Genomic DNA, 14,699 nt, shown 5'->3' with positions numbered 1-14,699 from the left:
TCTAGACAGGCCATTTCTTCTCTTATCTGTGACGATGCAGCTTCTGCTGATGGGGGTAGTGACCTTCCTTGCTTCCTTATCTTTCATTGTGAACTGGCTCTTCGGCCTCCTTTTACTAAACTAGGTAAAAGTTCAGAGTATCTAGGCTTGCAGCCTGAGGCTTCAGCAAATGTAGCTACTAATGCTAAACAAGTTATGCTAAAAAAAACCTTTAGAGATCATCAAGTCCAAATCCTCTGCCATGGGCAGATTATGTTGCTAAAAGCCCGTTCCAACCTGACCTTGAAAACTTCTGATGATGGGGCATCCACAACTTCTCTGAGCAACCTTTTCCAGTGTCTCACCACCCTCACTGTAAAGGATTTTTCCTTATATACAATCCAGATCTGCCCTCTTTCAGCTTAAAATGGTTGCCCCTTGTCCTGTCACTGCAGACCTTGGTAAAATGTCTCTCTCCATCTTTCTTATAAGCCCCCTTTATATATTGAAAGGCCACAATAAGGAGGCCCTGGAGCCTTCTGTTTTCCATGCTGAACAACCCCAACTCTCTCAGCCTGTCTTCATTTGAGAGGTGTTCCAAACCTCTGACCATGTTTGTGGTCCTCTTCTGGACCCACTCTAACAGGTCCATGAGTTTCTTGTGCTGAGGACCCCAGAGCTGGATGCAGTACTCCAGGTGGGGTCTCATGAGAACAGAGTAGAGGGGCAGAATCACCTCCCTTGACCTGCTGGCCATGCTGCTTCTCGAGGTCTGATCCGGCCCCTGCCCCTCCTGACAGTGTCTGCCCGCATTCTCCACAAAAAATGTCGTGGGTTTGCTCTGGGCCAATTTTCTCTCACCCCCCACACAATTGCTATAAGTTGAGAGAAGGTTTATGCAGACAAAAGAGATCTGATTGGGGAGAATAATATTAGGATTTATTACTAGTAAGATAAAAACTAAAGAACTATATATATACACAACAATTCTAACTAGGCAAAAGTACTATGTATTTACAGAAATGCCCCTCCGCCCTTGTATCAGTTCAGGAGGAGAAGAAGTCTCTTTTCCATTTACGGAGCTACAGGTCTTTTAACTAATTTTGCAGCACTCGAAAGTTGTTCTTCTATTATTTCTAAGACGACAACTCCAATTTGTCGCAGATGGAACTGTTTCTCTTTCTCTCTCTCTTCTATGTCGACCTCAGGGCTGGGCCTACCCCCTCCTGGGCTAAGACCAGAGACTGGGGGGTTACCCAGGCCCTGTGGTGTTTTCCATGGACTGCAAGGGGACACTTGTCTACCATGGATCTTCACCACAGGATCACAAGGGATAATGGCTTTTGAGTCCACCCCTGTTTCCTGTGGGGTCCCTTCTCACGAGAGACAGTCTTTGATGGACCTCTAACGTGAGTCTACTTTCGGACAACAGTTTTTCCATTCTCTGCTGTCCCTTAGGGTCACAAATTCAGCTGCACCAGCATGGATCCCTCACTGGGATCACCAGATCCTACCTGAGCTGACTTGCTCCAGCGTAGGTCTCTCTCTTCATGGGTCACAGGTCTCTGGCAGGACTCTGTTTCATCTTCGGTCTCCCATGGAGTCATATCTTCTTCATGCACTCCTCTGCTTCGGCGTGGGCTCCTTCATGAGCTGCAGAGGGGGGGTTCCTGTCCTGTCCAGGCTGTCCTTCTCTAAAGTTGGGTTTTTTTTTCCTCTACTCTGTTACAGGAGAGAAGGGGGGCCTGGCCCCCCTCGCCCGGGACAGAGTTGGCCCGGGGTGGGGGGGCGCACGTCCGGGCCCAACAGGGCCGGCTGCTACACTGGCTCTTCCATTTTCTTCTGTGCCCTAACCTTTCTCTTCCGTTTTCTTAAGTATATAATTGGCAGAGGCGTTACTAAAACTTTTGATTGGCTTTGGTCCGGAGATTCACCTGGAAAAAACTATTTTCAGCCCCAGGGGGGATGCTGGGTTGGTAAACCCATGACACTGCTTTTGATGCAGCCCAGGATATGATTGGCTTTCTGGACTGCAAGTGCACAATGCCAGTTCATATCTAATTTTTCATCTACCACCATCCCTAAGTCCTTCTCTACAGATCTGCTGTCAATCCATTCATCCATCAGTCTGTATCAATACTGGGGATTGCCCTGACCCAGGTGAAGAACCTTGCATTAATATTTAGAGGGTTTGTACAATTTCTTTTCAAGGTTTAAATGAGAACCACTCTAGATCACAAATGATAACTAAAACATAGTCCAGAAGTCTATGAATATTCACACTCTTTTTTTCTCTTAATGGGAAAAACACCTCTGTCTGCTTGGGGTCAGTCTGCGGACTGTGTCTCTCCTCCTCTCCTGAAGGGACACATTTAGGTGAGCTTTGCACTTCCAACTGCGTTTGAGCAGACCCGGGAATATTCATTTTTGTATACATATATTTATAGTGCTAATAGATCTCTGTGACCATACTTTCTGTCGTGACACATATTAACATTTATTACTGGCAATCCTGAACCTGCTTTCCTGTTGCTTCAATAAACCATACTATGCGTGAACCTGGATTGTGCAGGTCTTTAATGAATGCGATCAGACCTATAGTACTGGATTGGTAAATTGCATTATCAGTGCATCTGTGCTCGTGCAAGTTCTTTCAAACTCAACCAGACTTACAGTGTGAAATTGGCTATAATGAGAAATTAAGCCCAGCCACACCCAGCCCCTCTGATCTCTGAGGACCAGCTGGAATGCAAGGGGATTTATTTTCTTCCAAATTTCTATACCCTTAATGCGACACATAGCAATCAGTGCAATTGCATGATTGTATCTGCATAGTTGACCAGTACATAAGAAAAAAGGATCCTATAAACAACAAAATTCATAACCAATAAGTTATAATATATTCATGTTAGCATTTCTATCATTGTTCTTTTCTGCCATGGGGTTTTCAAGGAAAAGTATACACCATAATCACATTTCAGCAGTGTTCTAAAACATAATGCTATCATCGTTGCATATAAACTCTTTAAAAATATACTTCCGTCAAATGACTGACTTCTATGTACACTACAAAAATAAATTTTAACATAAATAAATTACATGGCACAATTTTATCTTTGTAACTGAAATGAAACAAGCTCACTCCTACCAAATAGACTAGTGATGAGACCCAGTTTGAATAGTTTTTTTTTTTCTTTTAACTCCTTGTGCTAAAAGCTATGATGAGTCTTTAATGTGTTATATACTCTTTCTTATTTAACATTAGTAAGCACTCTATACAAATAAAAATGCATTAAAAATGAAAAACATAGCTGTAATAGTGTTTCCAATAGAAATAAAGTCCCTGTATTTTGTTTGGTATAAACTGTCATGACAAATACTGTGGGAAAACATTCTTATGATACAAAAATATAAATATCATTCACAATTAAAATGGTTTTTAAAATCCCCAAAGCAAACCAAAATAAATGTTGTCAGCCACAGAGTTCTCCCTTTGCCAATGTGACTTTCAAAGCGTGAAGCAGCAGACAGGTCACCTGCACATAACATGCAGGACAAGGAATTGGGCAGGGGCAGAAAAAAAGATGGAGAAAGATGAAGAGAGAGACAATGAGAACTTTTGTTCTAGTATTTTAAATTAAGGTTCTTCATTCTTATGGTTTGGTTTCAAACAGAACACACAGATTGTAGCATTTTTTCAGGCCCTTCACTTGCACCAATCCATCTTTAGACTAAAAAAACAACAAAAAACCCCCTAAATTAGTTTCACAAAGAGATCCCAATTTAGCTGTTTCAATTAAAAATGCCAATGCAGCATGGGAAAAACAATCAAATCAACAGAGAAAAGGTGTCATTCATTAGTAGTACTGGATCCAACAGAAAGTCATTTATATTTAATGAGGAAAAATATAAGGGTTATTTTTAATTCTTCCATTTGATTTTTCTCACTTACTATTAACTTCTTTCCTGCCATTAAAATAAGGTGACAGAGGATACTGCTTTGAATGCTATAAGGAGACAGCTGAGCTGTGGCTTACCAAGAAAAAAATAGATTATTTAGCTTCTGATGCCACTCATAGTTAACAGTATCAATATCAAAATAAGGCATACGCTCATTGAATTTCTATAACCACCAGCACCTCTCAATATTCAGTACATTTTGAAGTGAAAAAAGAATGGTTATAGTGTTTGCACGCACTTGGCACCGTTTATGAAAAATGTCAAAACACTTTTGCAAACAGTAATTAAGCCTCACAACTCTCCTGGGAAATAGATAAGTACAATTATGCCCATTTTACTGACTGAGAAACTGAGGCACGGGACAGTTGCATGACTTGAACAAAATCACATGTACCAAGTCATTAATCGAGTGGGAAACTGAACCACACTCCCAAACTCTGACTTCCTGTCTTCTATTTTATCTTGGCCCTTTGATGATGGTCATCTATGGTACGTGAGTAAACACCAGTGCAGTTTTCACTAGTGCCTACTTAACAGGGAAAGGCAGACTCACATCAACATCAGTGGGTTCATAAGCCCATTAAGGGTTACCATACAGTAAAAGAGAAACTACAGTACACTGGGAACATACACACACTGACAGGCACACTTCCAGATGCACACATCAATGCACACAGCAAAACAAAACCTGCACACAGTTAAACCTATTTAAGTCTCCAAGATTGACATTTTTACTTAATATCTGCTTATTTTTAAAAAATATTGCGCATAGCATGTTTGAAAACTAACAGTAACATTTCATACTACCACAGTTTGTGATATGCAAGTTTAAAATATTTTAAACAAACATGTACCTTTACAGAAAAAATCCCATTACATAAGCAATATGTGCACTGAATTATACAAGTAAATCATACAATATTTAAGCAGCAGAGACTTAAGCTGAAATTTAGAACTAGATAAAGTTTACTTGTGGCAAAGAGATGAAAGTACAGTAAATACGAAGCAAACCCAATATTGTCCCCGCTCTATTAAGTGGAGGCAAATTACTCCAGATTATACTGCTTTACAATGTTCTTTTGTATACTACATATGTGTGTACTTCAAATATTTATAGAAATATTTTACAAAACAATATAATAGGTTACAGTAACACTGAATTGTTGTCCTGATGCAGCATGTCCTTTCTCACATCTTAGAACAGTACTTCCCTTAGAGCAGTTCAGGAAATACAGCTTTCCATCTTTGGCCTCTTCTTTGCTTCAGTTTTTACCCTTTACAAATACAAAGAAAAAAACATCAAAACATTAATCAAAGTTCAAGAAAATGAAACAAATTAAGCTAACCCAACACTCATTTCATGATTCTTGTGGTTGCAGTTAGCAGTCAGGCATGATGTTTCTCTTTTTCCAGTCACTGGGGACTTTGTCTGACTGCCATGGCTTTTCAAATATGTGTGGCTTGACAACTACATCGGTTCATTCCCTCAGGACCCTGGGATGCATCTCACCAGGTCCCATGGTTCAGGCTCCTCAGGTGGTCTCGAACCTGATCTTCTCCTACGATGGGTAGGAGGACTTCCTTCCCTCAGTCACTGCCTTGAGATTCAGAGACTTGAGAGATATGGGAAGAGAGATTGCCATTGAAAACAGAAGCAAAAAAGTTGTTGAGGACCTCAGCCTCCTCCATGTAGGTTGTCACCAGATCCCCTATTTATCAGGGGGGATACAATTTATTTTGCCTTCCTTTTCTGACTAACATACCTGTAGAAGCCCTTCTTATTATTCTTCACATCCCTTGCCAAATTTAGCTCCAGCTGTGCCTTAGCATTCCTGATCCCATCCCTACACATCTGGGCAGTGTCCCTATATTCTTCCCAGGGTGTGTGCCCCTGCTCCCACTGCTCGTGCATTTCCCTCTTGTGTTTCAGTTTGATCAGGAGGTCCTTACTCAGACATGCTACTCTCCTGCCTTCCTTGCCTGATCTCTTGCACATGGGAATTGATAGTTCTTGTGCCCTAAGAAAAATGTCTTTAAATAGATGCCAGCTCTATTCAGCTCTTTTATCCCTGAGAGGAGTTTCCCAGGGGGTCCCATCCACCAGTCCCTTGAACAACTGAAAAAAATCCAAACATCAATTAAAGTTCAAGAAAAAGAAACAAATCAAGCTAATCCAACACTCAGCAGTCAGACAATGTGGACTTTTTTTCCATCAGTCATGGACTTCTTGGTAAAGAAATCTTGATGCCAATCAAAAAAAATTTGGATGCCTTGATTTCTGAATGCCACAAATTCAGTCAAAACCAATGGACACTTCAAAGAGAAAAAAGCTGTATCTGATACTGGACACAGTTAAGATTCTCATATTAGCCTACTGTTCAGCTTGGAAAATCTGAGCCAAAACATTTCTTTACTCTGAGGATACTATTACTTACTACATTCCTAGACTTTAAATGCATTCAGGTTTATTTGCTCTTTGAGATGTTTGGAGAGAAGTTTTATAAATCAGAAGGTCGTTTTATCAGGAATCATCAAAAGTTTCCATCAAAATTCTGCACGTATATGCATGTGTATGTGCATATATGCGTGCAAAATATTTCTGCAACCAAAATAAACTGGCTTGCTTTGGTCAAGCTAGTGTCTGCCACTGAAAAGCTGTGAAAAGTAGAGCAAGAAAATAGGGGCCAAGAGCTAAGTAAGGATTTAGCACTTCTGGTTTTTTTCCCCCAAATGGGGAGGAGGGAGGGAAACAGTTAAAATAATTAAATTGGTTTTCAACCACAAGCCCCAAAAAGCTTTAGGGGTAAAAAGTCAATTAATTTCTCCCCTTCAAAGCATTCCCCATAAAATAAATTGATTTTTTTTTTCCCCCAAGAAAATAAACAAACAACTTTAGTCTTCCCCAAACAGCTAAAATCATTGAATGATTGAACGTTTTGGGTAGGAAGGGACCATAAAGGTCATCTAGTTCCAATGCCCTTCCATTAGACCAGGTTTCTCAGGACCCCATCCAACATGGCCTTGAACACTCCCAGGGATGGAGCACCCACACCTTCTCTGGGCAGCCTGTTCCAGTGCTTTGCCACCCTCAGTTTAAAGAAGTTCTTCCTCATGCTGAAGTGGAACCTCCTGTGTTTTACTTTATGGCCATTGCTCCTCGTCCTGTGGTTGGGCACCACTGAAAAGAGGCTGGCACCATCCTTTTGGCCTTTGAGATATTTATATGCATTAATGAGATCCCCTCTCAGTCTTCTCTAGACTAAACAGGTCCAGCTCCTGCAGTCTCTCCTCATAAGAGATGCTCCAGATCTCTCACCATCTTTGTGGCCCTCCACTGGACCCTCTCCAATAGCTCCTTGTCTTTCTTGTACTGAGGAGCCCAGAACTGGACACAGTACTCCAGATGTGGACTCACTAGGGCCAAGTAGAGGGGGCAGGATCACCTCCCTCGACCTGCTGGTCATACTCTTCCCAATCCACCCCAGGATACCATTGGCCCTCCTGGTTGCAAGGGCACACTGACAGCTCATGGTCAACTTGTCATCCACCAAGACTCCCAGGTCCTTCTCAGCAGAACTACTCTCTAGGAGGTCAGCCCCCAACCTGTCCTGGTACTTGGGGTTATTTCTCCCCAGGTGCAGGACCCTACACTTGCCCTTGTTGAACCTCATTAGGTTTCTCTCCACACAGCTCTCCAGCCTATCAAGGTCCTGCTGAATGGCAGCACAGCCTTCAGGTGTATCAGCCACTCCCCCCAGTTTCATATCATCAGCAAACTTGCTGAGGGTGCATTCAATCCCTCCATCCAGGTTGTTGATAAGCAAGTTGAATAAGGCTGGACCCAGTATTGATCCCTGGGGAACACCACTGACTACAGGCCTCCAACTGGATTCTACTCTGATGATCACAACCCTCTGAGCTCTGCCATTCGGTCAGTTCTTGATCCATCTCACTGTCCATTCATCCAACCCACATTTCCTGAGCTTACCTATGAGGACGTTATGGGAGACAGCATCAAACGCCTTGCTGAAGTAGACGTAGACAACATCCGCTGCTCTCCCCTCGTTGACCCATCCTGCCATGCCATCACCCAGATTAGGAAGTTATTCTCAATGCACTCCAAGATGTTCCTAGACTGCTTGCATCTTGCTGTGACACTTTTCCAGTGGATGTCAGGGTGGTTGAAGTCCCCCAGCAGGATCAGAGTCATGATGCTTCCTATAGTTGAAGCCAGAATGCTTCATCAAAATCCTCCCCTTGATAAGGTGGCCTGTAGTAAACACCAACCACGAGATTTCCTCTGTTGGCTTGGTCTCTAATTTTCACCCATAAGCTCTCAACCTGTGTACTGCTGGTTTTCAAAGACAGCTTTGTGCAATTAATCCATTTTTTTCACATAGAGGGCAATCCCTCCTCCCCACCCCTCCTTCCTGAACATGAGGCAGCAGTGTGCCCAGGTGACCAAGAGGGCCAACGGCGTCCTCGCTTGTATCAGAAATAGTGTGGCCAGCAGAGCTAGGGAAGTGATTCTCCCCCTGTACTCAGCACTGGTGAGGTCGCACCTCGAATGCTGTGTTCAGTTTTGGGCCCCTCACTAAAAGAAAGACATTGATGCACTGGAGCGAGTCCAGAGAAGGGCAACAAAGCTGATGAAGGGGATGGAGCACAAGTCTTTGAGGAGCAGTTGAGGGAGCTGGGGTTGTTTAGCCTGGAGAAAAGGAGGCTCAAGGGAGACCTTATCACCCTCTACAACTACATGAAAGGAGGTTGTAGTGAGGTGGGGGTTGATCTCTTCTCCCAGGTAACAAGTGACAGGACAATAGAAAATGGCCTCAAGTTGCGCATGGGGAGGATTTAGATTGGATATTTGGAAAAATTTCTCCACAGAAAGAGTTGGAACAGATTTCCCGGGGAAGTGGTAGAGTCACCATCCCTGGAAGTGTTCAAAAAACATGTGGATATGGCACTTGAGGACATGGTTTAGTGGTGCATGTGGTGGTGGTCCCAGGTCGATGGTTGGACTTGATGATCTTAAAGGTCTTTTCCAACCGTAACGATTCTAATATTTTATGATTCCTTGCCTGGCTCTCGTGAGCAGTTTGTAGCCATCGACTGCAGCACTCCAATCATGTCATTCATCCCACCAAGTTTCAGTGATAGCGACCAGATCATAGCTTTCCAGCTGCACAGTGGCTTCCAGCTCCTCCTGTTTGTTACCCCTGCTGCGTGCATTGCTATAAGGACATTTCAGTTGGACCGTTGGCTGTCTCATCTTTGTGGAGGGTTGAGGAGCATTCCTCACTGCTCTGGTAGGTGTGCTCATCCACCCTGTTGCTTGTGAGTACACAAGTGTTACAGCTTTGGACACTGCCCTACCCCCACCCCCCAAGTTCCTTAGTTTAAAACACGATTCATTAAGTCAACCAATCTGCCAGTAAAGATTCCCCTGTCTCTTCTAGATAGGTGGATCCCATCTCTCCCCAATAGTCTGTATTCATCGAAGAACGTCCCATGATCATAGAAGCCTAGGGGACACTAGGGACAACACCAGCCACCAAACCAGGTGTTGATCTGCATGATGTGTCGACTTCTGCCCACACCCTTATCCCCGACTGACAAGGCAGAGGAGAAGATTGCTTGGGCCCCTGTCCCCTTCACTTGCGCCCCCAGAGCTCTCAAGTCCTGCTTGATCTTGCCCAGGCTATGCTTTACCATGTCTTTGGTGCCCATGTGGAAAAGAAGGCTGTGCTTTTAGCCAATTGTGGCGGCCTCTCTGTGACATCCTGGATCTTGGCTCCTGGCAAACAGCAAACTTCCCTTGACTGTATATCAGGACAGCTGATGCGTGTGCCTCAGTGCCTCTCAACAGAGATTCACCTGCTACTAGCATTCGGCGCTTTCTTTTGCCGTTTGTAGTGTGTGCAACTGGTGCAGTTTCTCCCTGTGAGACTTGTTCATTGGCTTCACCCACTGCCAAGACTTCATATCTGTTGCTGGTTGGTACATACAAGGAAACAGGGGTGAGAAGTGATATCCTGATGGCACAATGTAGCAGTTATTAATATAATAAATAATAAGTCCCGTGGGGACCATAGCGACACCAACGTGATGTGTAACAAGAGAGAGAGAGTTTATTCCAGGAGTCCTGGCTTATATAGCAGTTCCAAATGCTGCCACGTCACACAGGTAACTTAAGCCAATCCCATACAAGCATTCAACAGAGCATGTGTGACAGAGTACTTAGAACTACAACTCCCAGGATGCTTTGCAGCACCTGGTGTAACCAGACCCCACAGCACAAGTCACCAGAGACCATGGTGCCTCCTTCGCCAAAGTGCTGTTTGTTCGCTGTTGACGCTCTGCCTGGTAGTCCTTGGAGGTCAGTGCCAAGGGGTCCTAGTATTTCTTCTTGCAAAGTCTCAAATAATTATCTATTTCTTGTTTCCCCTTCCTAATAGAGCGTAACCTGCTGACTCCCTCCTTCAACTCCTCCACCTGCTGCCTGAGTGACTCCACCAGAGCACACCTTCCACAGGTGGAGCTTGCACCCTCCTCTAACCAGAGGTGTGGGGTACAGACTTTACAGCCCTCCACCTGGACAGCAGCTTCCATGATAGGAAGCTCTGTCTGGGTGGCTGCCTCCACTCATCCCAGGCTAGCCTGGTGTCGTGGGTTTGCTGACCAGCCCCCCTGGGGCTGAAAATAGTTTTTTCCAGGTGGATTTCCAGAGCAAAGACAATCAAAAGTTTTAGTAACGCCTCTGCCAATTACATATTTAAGAAAACGGAAGAGAAGCTGTGTGGTGCAGAAGAAATTAGGAGCCATGTAGGGGGAGGTGGCAGGCCCCAGGTGTGGGCCAGGCCTCCCTCCTCCCCCCGACCCTGGGCCGGGGGCAGGTGTGGCACTGAAGCCCCCCTGACCAAGACGTGTAACAGAGTGGAGAAAAACTCTAGAGAAGAAAACTGCCAGGACAAGACGTGCTGCAGAAGGAATTCCAGGAAGAGAGATAGCGCAACCTCCAAGGTCAAAGCTGGCAACCGGAGGAGAGAGAATAGAGGCCCGAGGAGGAGGGGGATCCTTCTCTCCCCCCTTTCTCTCCCTTCAGCAGGGAAAAGACTGAAAACTAAAAACCCCTGCCGTCTGTGGAAGATTACTGAGTGAGGAGACCCCCTGCAGCTCATGAAGGAGTCCGTGCTGAAGCAGGTGAATGCATGTGAGTGCACAAGAAGGCTGTGACCCTGTGGGAGACCTAAGATGAAACAGAGTCCTGCTGGAGACCTGTGGCCCATGGAGAGAGAGACCTACGCTGGAGCAAGTCATCCCGGGTAGGACTTGTGATCCCAGCGAGGGATCCATGCTGGTGCAGCTGAATTTGTGACCCTAAGGGACAGCAGAGAATGGAAGAGCTGTTGTCCGAAGGTGGACTCACGCTAGAGAGGTCCCTCGAGGACTGTCTCTCACGAGGAGGGACCCCACAAGAAACAGGGGTGGACTCAAAAGCCCCTGTAACTGTGGCGAAGACCATGGTAAGGCAAGTGTCCCCTTGCAGTCCATGGAGGCCCCCACAAGGCCTGGGTAACCCCCAGCCTCCGGTCTTAACCCAGGAGAGGGTGGGCCCAGCCCAGCCCTGAGGTTGACATAGGAGAGAGAGAGAGAGAGAGAGAGAGAAAGACAGTTCCAGCTGCGACGAATCGGAGCTGTCGTCCTAGAGATAATAGAAGAGGAACTTTCAAGTGCTGCGAAATTATTTAGAAGACCTGTAGCTCCCCTCCTAAACTGATACAAGGCGGGAGGGGTACTTCTGTAAATACATAGCACTTTTGCCTAGTTAGAATTGTTGTATATCTAGTTCTTTAGTTTTTATCTTGCTAGTAATAAGTCCTAATATTATTCTCCCCACATCAGATCTCTTTTGTCTGCATAAACCTTCTCTCAACTTATAGCAATTGTGTGGGGGGTGAGAGAAAATTGGCCCAAAGTAAACCCACGACACCTGGCTGGGTAGATGGTCCCTGGCTGCTGCAGAGCACAGCCCTCACCAGGTCTCTGCCACCATGCTTCCGATGAGCCCAAAGCACTGCCTAATAAGCCCTTCTAATTTCCTGGAGACCTCAAGCTGTGGGGTACTAGCCAACAGCTAGTTGGGATGATCATTGGGGCCACGGCCGAAGACCGTGAGTGAGCAGAGCAACTGGTAGAGTGCACTGCCCTTTTCAGGTGCCCTTCAATGCAAACTTCCACACTGCTCATCTCAGATGACACTCCCTGTTTGCATGCCCTGTTTGCATCGCTCCTGGTTGCTGGAGCTCCCTAGGGTCTGGTTATATGTGGCTTCCCAAGGTTTGAACTGGCTGCGGGGACAGCTGGCCCCACCTGGCATCTACATGTTGTAGATGAGGTACACAGTTGGGCATATATAGTGCTGCTAGGTCTGAAGTAGAAAAAGTTGCAAAAACATCCATCTTGAGCAAAATAGGAATGCAAAAAAGCAGCACACGACTTAGCAGTGTTACTTTATCCTGGTCCTGTTGAATACACTGGAAACTTTCCATCAGTTGAGTGCTTATTGTGTATAATATCTGATAGTGTGGATCCTCAGACCTGTGAGGAGGAATGCACTGTATCAGTGGACACTTCTGTGTGAAGTGACAGAAAGACCTGATCCACTAGTAAATGCTACCATGGATGTGACTGTGTGCGTGAGCAAAAGTTACAAGTCCCTGGTCTGTTCCAAATGTAGTCAGGGAAACCTGAATCGGTGTTGGCTAGTTTTACAGCAAAGTTCTCATGATGGTCATGGAAGCTATGCCCTCGTGAGAGTGACAAGAATAACCCTATAATTTTTACACCTGAGGTGCTTTTACTATAAAATGAATTCTTTGCGTGTGGAAACAAGCAAACCAAGAAACAAGTGAAAAGCCTGCTGGTGTAGGCGTGCATTGTTTCCAAAATTATTACTACGGCTCTGACTGTAATCAATGCTTACTCTGGTCATGTGACTTCAGCAGCAGCTATATGGTACGACTGCACAATCAGACCTTGTCTTGAAGTCTAACCAGCTATAGAGATACTTTAATGGACTGTAAATTGAAGTAATTAACTGGTGAAAAACTGCATACTAAGAGAGAGGCTGTTTGAAAGACTGTACATGTCTCCCTAATGAAATGGATTTCATTGTTTTACAGGCATTTTTAACTGCCGTAGGAGACAAGAACCGTAGGGCTGTCCTTGCGTTGGAACATATGTTTGCACCAGTGTTGGATGGAGCTGTGTCCACTCTGTTTGGAGTGTTAATGCTTGCAGGATCAGAGTTTGATTTTATTGTCAGGTAAAGCATTTGCATGCTTTGACTTTTTTTTTTTTTTAATAAAAATAAGTGCACTTTTACTATTTAGACATTTCAGTGCATCTGTCATTTTATTACCCTGTATGGTGTGTCAAGCATGCTTTTACATCATGGTCCTGTTTTCCCAAGGAGTTCTATTAACTCCTTGTCACATGCTGGACATAGTAGTATTTTCATTGCTGGTATTAAGATCTGTTCCAGGAAACTCTGACTCCCAGCATGAAAGGAAACAAACATGGCCCTCTTTAGCAAAGTTTTCTAATCCTGGAATTAAGCCAGTTTGAAGCAGCTAGTATTGTCCAATATTAGTTAGATTTTACCTTTAACCTTCCAGATATAGGTCAGGTCTGCCAGATTTTTCATATGCGCAATGATTTGCCTGGAAAGGACACATGGAGTCAGCTCTCTCTGGGCCTTCTCCTGGTATCTTTCTATGAGGTTTACAGCAATTTATAAATGGGTGAGGGAAAAAGCCCTGTTTGGGAGCTAGGGAACTATAAGTATGGACATAGAACTTCAATATTAAAATTCTGTAAAGCAAAGTCCAAAGGCTCTTCTGTTTAGAACTACAGGCACAGTTTTTCGTGAATTTAATTATGAATGTGAATTCATCAAGTATGAGAGGAGAGCAAATTTTTTCTTTTGAGGGGAATTTGAGAAGTACAATGAAACAGAACCTAATCCATTCCAAATAACCAGTGGAGCTCTGCAAAATCACTAATCTTAGAAGTGACACAGGTTCTTTGTGGCAAACTGCAGCACAAAAAAAAACCCCAAAACTAAATCATAGACCTAAAACAGAACTGAGGTAGAATTGGGCCAAATAAAAATGGTCTGAAAGATGACATAACTGCTAAAGTAAACATAAACTGGATAGGGGATCAGACTTAGCTGACATCCATTTGACACCACCACCAACAAAATCATAGAATCATAGAATATGCTGAGTTGGAAGGAACCCATCAGGTTCATCAAGTCCAACTCCTGGTCCTACACAGGACACCCCAAGAATCACGCCACGTGCCTGAGAGCATTGTCCAAACACTTCTTGAACTCAGACAGGCTCGGTGCTGTGAACGCTTCCCTGGGGAGCCTGTTCCAGTGCTCGACCACCCTCTGGGTGAAAAATCTTTTCCTGATATCCAACCTAAACCTCCCCTGACTCAGCTTCATGCTGTTTCCTCTAGTCCTGTCACTGGTCACGAGAGTGAAGAGATCAGTGCCTGCCCCTCCGCTTCCCCTTGTGAGGATGTTGAAGACCGCAATGAGGTCTCCCCTCAGTCTCCTCCAGTCTGAACAAAACAAGTGACCTCAGCTGCTCCTCATAAGGCTTCTCCTCCAGACCCTTCACCATCCTCATGTCCCTCCTTTGGACGCTCTCTAATAGCTTAATGTCTTTTTTATATTGTGGTGC

At 44.5% G+C, this 14,699-nt stretch overlaps 1 protein-coding gene across 1 annotated transcript in view; it reads left to right on the top strand.

Moving 5' to 3' along the window:
- LOC126647314 (protein patched homolog 1-like) overlaps nucleotides 1–14,699 on the top strand; it is a 166,892-nt gene that overhangs the window by 136,063 nt on the left and 16,130 nt on the right. The window contains 1 exon segment of the mRNA XM_050329444.1: nucleotides 13,125–13,267. Within this exon segment, the coding sequence (XP_050185401.1) occupies nucleotides 13,125–13,267 (143 nt within the window).

The sequence above is a fragment of the Myiozetetes cayanensis genome, unplaced genomic scaffold (genome assembly GCF_022539395.1).
Source record: "Myiozetetes cayanensis isolate MyiCay16 unplaced genomic scaffold, myiCay2020 scf4, whole genome shotgun sequence".
NCBI lineage: Eukaryota > Metazoa > Chordata > Aves > Passeriformes > Tyrannidae > Myiozetetes > Myiozetetes cayanensis.
This window is presented reverse-complemented; position numbering and strand designations above follow the sequence as displayed.